Genomic DNA, 7,407 nt, shown 5'->3' on the forward strand with positions numbered 1-7,407 from the left:
TTACCCCGTCATTTGGGGTAACTTGAGATAAACCTAGGTTTCACTTTGCTTTTTCACAGTGTTGTTTTTGCCAGTCCATACTGATATTCTGAGGCATTTAACTTATTTTCAATGAAAAGTACTACTTGTGGAATATATTAGAACATTTCTGATCCTTACATTAAGATTTTTTCATTTAAGTTACATTTGGTAATTTGAGGGATAACGGCACTTCAGAAGCGCAACGATTCTCTCATTTCACATCCAACCCTGACACCTGTGAAGACATTTTTCGTTATTTCTACGTACACAAGTCCATTCCTGCAAAGGTAAGTATATACTCTTAGTCAATTTTTAAAATTTGCTCAAAATCCCCTAACTATTTTAACAGTTGTTTTTCTTAAAAAAAAAAAAACCGACGGTTCTTGGGCTATAAGTTGTACGATTTCAATGGCATTTAGCTCGTTGGAAAGGTCCCATCTTTTGAGACTTCAAGATTTATTATGTCTCACCTGGTCCGTGAGTAGTTGAGAAAACACTCCAACTATATATCGACTTGGGACCCTCTACACTGTCTAAAAAAGTGATTCCCGATCAAATGCGGCTTAGTTTTGATCTTAGAACGGAGAGGTCCGTTACTTTAAACCACCCTGTAGTACATGGAGGTGCCAGTGTCAAGGGACGCCACTCAACTTCCGTCAAATTCAATGAAATTTGGTGTCTCAAGTTACCCCGCACAGTTACCATTTTCTATAAAAGTCAGTATTACCTGATGAATGATGTGTTTCCCTCAAAACCAATGCTGCATTTAGAATGTTGAAATAACAGGGTTGAAAGATACCATGGTCATTTAGGTCTCAGCAAGACGTGTCTCGAGTACCAAGGGAGACTTGTAACACTTCTCTAAAATTGTTAAATTTACTAAAATTGAAAAATCGTTATAGAACTGACCAGCTTGGTCCTAACCCGCCATTCAAACGCTTAATCGTCTTTCCAAACAAGTATGAAAAAAAGTGCTGGGGCAGTTTTGACTTCCGAATGTGCCAAGCCAGGTGGCAGCTCCAAAAAGGTGGAAAAGCTGAAGTGTCTCAAGTTACCCTTGCTGTCTCAAGTTACCCCGGTTTACGGTATTAGTGTTTGTTTCAAACTGCCCCACCCTCCCTTACTTTCAACGTGTGCTCATGAGTACACTCTCTTTGGCGTGTACACTCTAAATCTTGTACAGTGAAGATTCTTCATATTATGGTGGTGCAGCTGACTTCGTAACATACCATTGAGAATTCACTGTACCTTATAGATATTCTGACGAATTTCGTTGGTATTAAGGAGAAAATCTCCACCATAAAATGTTGGTACAGCCTTTCATCGCAAGAAATTTACAGTGTACTCACGAGCTACACTCTTATGAACGATTACTCAGCTACACTGAGAATGAAAGAGTCATGGTCATGACAAAAATTTTGTGTGAGGAATTCTTTAGTACCCAAATTTGGGTGAGGAAAGTTTCCTCGCCCAAATTTGTTTGAGGAAAGTTTCCTCACCCAAATTTGGGTCATAATACTATGGAGCTATATATAGGGAGCTGATACACCCTTTCTCACCCAAAATTGGGCGAGGAAGCTTTCCTCGCCCAAATTTGGGTGAGAAAGTAAACCTCGCTCAAAATTGGGTATTGATCATGACTTTTTCATTATCAGTGTACATATTTTTCCATGGGAACTACGGTGTGTACTGATCTGAGCACACTCTCGTCGGAGTGTACTCAGCTAAGCAAACACTCGTTAGAGCGTACTGTACACACCGCTGAGTTTGCAGAGTGAACGCCGCTACACCTGCAACACCCGGTCCCGCGGTTTCGGGTACGAGTGGACAATCCTTTGCACCATCCCTGAGCGACGATTCACGAATATCGGCGGCCGGCGCATCCAGATTTGGCCCGGAAAACTAAGAGTGGTACTTCAAATTTGTCCATCAGTGTCTTGTTCTCTTACAGAGTGACCGAATCATTACGCGAGTGAATACCCCAGCCAGCGGTGGCTGGACGAAACCGAGGCGGTATTGCACTCGCGTAGGTTGGGTTCCTCTGTAAGGGCGCCTCCTTGTAAATCCATTCAACCCAACACTCAGGAATTAGTAAGATTGACGCCAAGGAAATAAAAAACAAACACGTTTGGGGTTAAATTTTACTATCAGTAAATCTATATTTCACATGTTGTTGACACAGTTAAGGAACATGTTTTCAATAGAGTCCTTTCCACATAATAAACATTGAATTCTAACAAATTGGTTTTTGATCTAGATTGATTTGAACTGAACATGTAATGTCCCCACATAAAATAGTGACACGATTTCAGGGAGTATATGATTCAGCGGGAGACACCACGCATACCTTTCATTCCGAAATTTCTGAATCAAGTTGGCCGACTGAAAACTGTGGATCACATGATCAGGCTTCCAGCACACATAGCATAGAGGACCTCCACGAAGATAGAGGGGGCATTTCAAGGTTAAGAAATGCTGGTGCGCTATACACGAGCATAGAAGAATCGCATCACACTTTCATCCACGTCTCGCATGGAAACCCCCAGCTCAATCCATCCACTGCCTCCTTGCCGGGCGCTTCGTGCGTGTAGAAGCCCACCTGAAACTCGCCGGTTGGCGTTGGCACGCCGTGGCAGCCCTTGGCGCAGTGCTCGCACTGCCGCTTCTGCCCGCACAAAAGGGCGTTGACGACCAGGAAGAAGTGGCGGTAGCTGGCGAGGATGCGGCCCACGTCTGGCTCGTGCATGGCGGGGTGCGCGCACCCCCTAACCATCAAGTAGGAAATACGAAGGCCGCGAAGTCGGGGCGCACTGCCGGGGTTGATGGCGGCCAGGACGCGCCGGGGCACAGTCCCGGGCACGACGAGCCACTCCAGGGCGGGCAGTCCGGGCAGAGCCGAGGCCAGTTCCATCTCGAGGCGGTCGTCGAGTTCAGTGAAGTAGAAGACCAGCTTCCGCAGGGCGGCGCGGCCCGAGGACGCCAGCGCCGTCAGCAGCCCCTGCTCCACGGGAACGGAGCTCTGGCCGTAGTATTCGAGCTGCAGCTCCTCGAGGTGCGTGGCGGCGCGCAGGAAGGCCGCCGCGGTGGCCTGGGACGCAGCCTCCACGGCGCTGTCCTTGCAGCGCTTCACGGTCAGCTTGAGGGAGCGCAGCGACGCGCACTTCGCCACCAGCGGCAGGTCCTCCATCACGGGGCACTCCAAGTGCCGCAGCCCGGGGATGGCGGCCAGCAGCGGCGCCACGCCCTGGCAGTCCCCCCTCAGCTTCACGGCCTGCAGCGTGGCGGCGTGCGAGCGCAGCACGCGGTGCACGAAGGGAGGGTCCACGTTCACGAGTTCCACCTCCTCGATGGACGCCGGGATCAGCGGCGCGGGCTCAGCCCGCTTGAGCCACTTCATCTCCCAGCGTAACTCCACGACTAACCGGGTCAGGCCCTGGGTAGAGAAGGCCTCCGCCAGCAGGTCCGCGAAGGCATCGTTGGCCTTGAAGCCCTCCAGCGCCGCCTGGTTGCGGATCACGAGTTTGGCCGCTGCCAGCCGCGCGGGGTCGTCGTCCACGTGGAGGATCAGCTCGGCCGCCGCGCATCTGGTCGTGGCGGCCAGCGGGCCGAGCGCGTGGCTGTCGCCTGCAAACCGCATGGACAGGCTGGAGGCACACGGCGCCACGCGCAGGACGGCGGCCTGCAGGCTTCTGGTGGAGGCGTCAAACTCCATGTCAATGCTGCGTCGCCGCCACAGCTCCGGCCGAAGAGCGACGTCCCGCAAGCGACGACACACCGCCCGGCAGGACAGCAGGTCTGGCGTGCTCAGGTACTCCAGCACGCTCAGCAGGTCGTCGTCCGGCAGCGTCAGCAGCGACGTCTGCGCAGAGTTAGAAGGGAGAGGTAACGTTAACGCTAACATGAAAGCAGATGATACTAATGAGAATGTTTACTTTAATAGTAAACGGTGGTATAAATTTGCCACGATTAATACTGGTAAGATATCACTTAATTTAAAAGAGAAATCACTCGAAGCTCTTTCGGTGACATATTTCTTACGCATGCACTCAAGACTCCACCAATACGGCCGCAATACGGACGGTTTGGTGCAAACGTAAGGTGCGGACGTAAAACTCTTTCTAATACGGATGAAATCATCCGTATTACAAGCAAAATCTATCCGTAATTACGATTGCACAACAATGTCCGTAATACAGATAGATGTATCCGTAAGAAGTTCAGTGTGTGTTTATATGCCCTACCCAAAAACACCAACGTGGCTTCCAGGCTCGGCGTATTTACATAATGGTGACAGGGTGGAAGGTTTACGCCCTTATTCTGCGTAAGGCATGAATTAGGCTTGAAATGTTGTTAAAATTGAGTGAAACCTAAAAGGGATCCGAGAGTAAGAATGTAAGGCCCTGGAAACCTGACAGTGTGCCGGGGCTACATTGCGCGCAGTTAGCAGACAGAAGAAGCGCGAGCGCGTGACATTTTAATCGAGAGCAATCAATGGTTTCGGCAGACGACTTACTGCACTGCACACTAAATGTTATGTCCAATTTTGTACGAAACATCAGTTGTTGGTGCCCGCGTACTTTTCATACAACTTTTGTACGAAAAACTGAAAATTTCTCACAATTTTGTGCGAAACCGCGTTCACATTTGTACGAAAAGTTCGTGTGCACAAAATACTGTCATGTCTCGTCCAAATTGGTGCGAAAACATTTAGTGTGTGAGATACATGCCACTGTACGGTACCATACACTGTACGGTCGGACTTCCGGTTCCGCACGGCTATGCAGCTCTCTCTCGACTTGCCCAGCAGCTTTGCGTGTCTGTAGACGTACAGGCGATTTAAAAATCGTAAGTCCGAAATGACCCAGCGACTTAGCCTGTCTTGGTTTTCAGGAAGTACACAGCAAAAGCTTCATAATACGAAGAAAACGAAGGCATTGTAAACTCCGCGACGACGCAAAATACTTCGTGTAATATGAATAAGCATTTCTTCATAACACGAAGCAATTCTCCAATGCCTTGCTTCTCTTCGTAGGTGCGAAGCAAACGATTGGTAGACTTCGTTGAGTTGAACTGAGAGCTTGCAAAATGCACGGTCCGTTTTAGTCCATCCGCAAAGCATGAAACGATTCACGAACTTCCTGCGAACAACGGACCCGGCGGCTGAAGTCGCCTTACCTCTTCGTTTGGTCCCTGCAACGGGACTTCTTCCTTCGCCATGGTTTGGCCGTCCGCAGCAGCTCTTGGTGACTCCCGCAAGGACTCCATGACCGTCAGGTTCCGACAGTGGTCGAGGATGAAGTCTCGCTGGGAAAGCGCTTCTAGTCTTGAGTGCGGCCCACGCAGGATGAAGCGGTGTCGAAACTGTAAAAGTGCCAGTGAAGGGGCGAAAATTAAAGGGAAAAAGGGGGGGGGGGAATCCTAGCCAGCGTAATGATATGCTGGACACTTAAAACATGAGATCTCATCCCAGAAATGGAAAGCACATCTCACAAATTCCATCCGTAATACGAATGTAAGCGTACGTAAGTAAATATGCCGTACGCTGCGCGAGGGGGGGACCTGGGCCTGCGTAACGCCACGTCCTATGGTGATACTAGGGGAGCGAAAAGTGTCCAACAGTGCGTGACGCAATGAACGGATGGACTCTAATGCAAGCGCGGGCGGATCCAGAAACGAGGGGCAAAGAGGACAAAAGGGTACCCCTGGGTCATTCCATGCCAACTCGACAGGGCTCGGACCGACACCTTGTCGGAGGCCATCGCCATAGTGGGCGATTGTTGGCCTTATGGTACCATTTGAAGACCCCAACTCAGTTTTTCGAAATCTGCACCGGGCTCCGAACTACGGCCTGATGAAGTTTTTCACATACATGACGACATGGGTGCACTAAAATGCAATTATCTCGGCAACCGTTCGTCGTATCTCAAATCCGAGACCACCGTTGGAAAGAGGAGAAAAAACTACACAAAAAAAATTTTTTTTTGGATTTTTTTCGAAAAAAAAATGTGAAACTTCAAAAAAGGTGTAACTTTTACAGTGTGATATCTCAAAAACCCATATTTTAAAATCTCTCAAAAAATTCCAAAATCTTCCTTTATTTATCATCTAAAAGAAAAGCTCAACCACCCAAAGTATTATTCTTCGTTTGGGAGAACGAGCAATTCGCGTGAACCCCTGCATACCCCTTTTCCCCTATTTTTCCCCTTAAGTGGTGCGCCGGCGTGGCTAGGGCCACCCCTCACACCCTGGCACTGGCGGAGGTGCTGCCCTTCGTCATGGAATACCGAACCACAAACCGGGTACTTTCAATCATGGTAAAGCGCCTGCCAGGTAGGCAGTGGGAGCCACGCAGCGCAGCCCGGTCTGACGGGCAGGCCTACCTCCCAGGCGCGCCCTTCCCTGGCGCTGCCAACGGTGCTGCCCTCTGTCGGGGGATGGTAAACTGCGGGATCGGGCCCAGGCAATTGGCAGGCGTTTGGCAAGCCTGCTTTAAATAACAATATTCCGAAGTTGGCAATACTGGAGAGCGGAGGGGTCTCTGGGACTGTTTTGGACGTCAACACGGCAGTTGCCGCCGTTGCCTAGGCCTGTGGGGGATCGTAGAATCTTTGTGAATGTTTTGCTGTGGTATGTATTTCTAAACCTTGTTTTGGGTCTGTTTGGGTCAGTTTCAATGGTAACTTGCTTAACTCCATTTGTTCTCTCTTGTAGGGTATTCCCTCTTATCAATATGGCTCCCAGTGCAAAGTGCTTTCTTCACCATTTGGCACATGATCCAAGGGGACCGCGTCACTTGAGCGGGGTTTTCACTTGAGCGGGGGCTTCATCTGAGCGGGTTTTCGTTTGAGCGGGGGCTTCGTTTGAGCGGGTTTTCGTTTGAGCGGGGCTTCGTTTGAGCGGGGGCGGCAGTTGAGCGGGGGCTTCGTCTTAGCGGGGCCTTCAGTTGAGCGGGGCCCGACTAAAAACGCATCCTTCACTTGAGCGGGGCCTTCATTTGAGCGGGGGACCTTCGACTGAGCGGGGGACCTTCGTTTGAGCGGGGCCTTCACTTGAGCGGGGCCTTCGCTTGAGCGGGGCCTTCGTTTTAGCGAGGCCTTCACTTGAGCGGGGCCTTCGTTTGAGCGGGGCGTTCGTTTGAGCGGGGCCCTTCGTTTGAGCGGGGCCTTCGTTTGAGCGGGGCCCTTCGTTTGAGCGGGGCCTTCGTTTGAGCGGGGCCCTCTGTTTAAGCGATCCCGCGCAGCCAGCGCTACGCCAGCGCTCCCTGTGGTTGACTCGCAAAGCACTGGCTAGCCTCGCTGTATGCACGTCCCTTGCTCGTATGACAAATTGTTCTGCTCGCGGCGAAATGCAAACGGAACCGGTAGAATAGTTCATCAAATAATTTGC

General features: G+C 50.3%; 1 protein-coding gene across 3 annotated transcripts; it reads right to left on the reverse strand.

Annotated features, from left to right (window-relative positions):
• Nucleotides 1-2,160: 2,160 nt before the first annotated feature.
• On the reverse strand, nt 2,161-5,689 carry LOC117653192. Of its 3 annotated transcripts, none has more exons than XM_034398691.1 (3): nt 5,563-5,689; nt 5,197-5,382; nt 2,161-3,880 (listed from the first exon to the last, which is right to left on the reverse strand). In XM_034398691.1, the coding sequence occupies exons 2-3, from the start codon at nt 5,284-5,286 to the stop codon at nt 2,531-2,533; spliced, it is 1,440 nt and encodes a 479-aa protein (XP_034254582.1). In that variant the 5' UTR covers nt 5,287-5,382; nt 5,563-5,689; the 3' UTR covers nt 2,161-2,530. The 3 variants fall into 3 exon arrangements, with proteins under 3 accessions (XP_034254582.1, XP_034254580.1, XP_034254583.1); XM_034398689.1 differs by having other exon boundaries at nt 5,544-5,632; XM_034398692.1 differs by having other exon boundaries at nt 5,581-5,602.
• Nucleotides 5,690-7,407: the final 1,718 nt, after the last annotated feature.

This window comes from Thrips palmi, unplaced genomic scaffold (genome assembly GCF_012932325.1).
Source record: "Thrips palmi isolate BJ-2018 unplaced genomic scaffold, TpBJ-2018v1 HiC_scaffold_8, whole genome shotgun sequence".
In the NCBI taxonomy this organism is placed as follows: domain Eukaryota; kingdom Metazoa; phylum Arthropoda; class Insecta; order Thysanoptera; family Thripidae; genus Thrips; species Thrips palmi.

Coding starts and splice junctions, on each gene's coding strand:
- LOC117653192 (XM_034398691.1), bottom strand. CDS start 5,286: ATGGAGTCCTTGCGGGAGTCACCAAGAGCTGCTGCGGACGGCCAAACC. Junction 3,881..5,196: donor TGCAGGGACCAAACGAAGAG/GTAAGGCGACTT, acceptor AACTCTGCGCAG/ACGTCGCTGCTGACGCTGCC.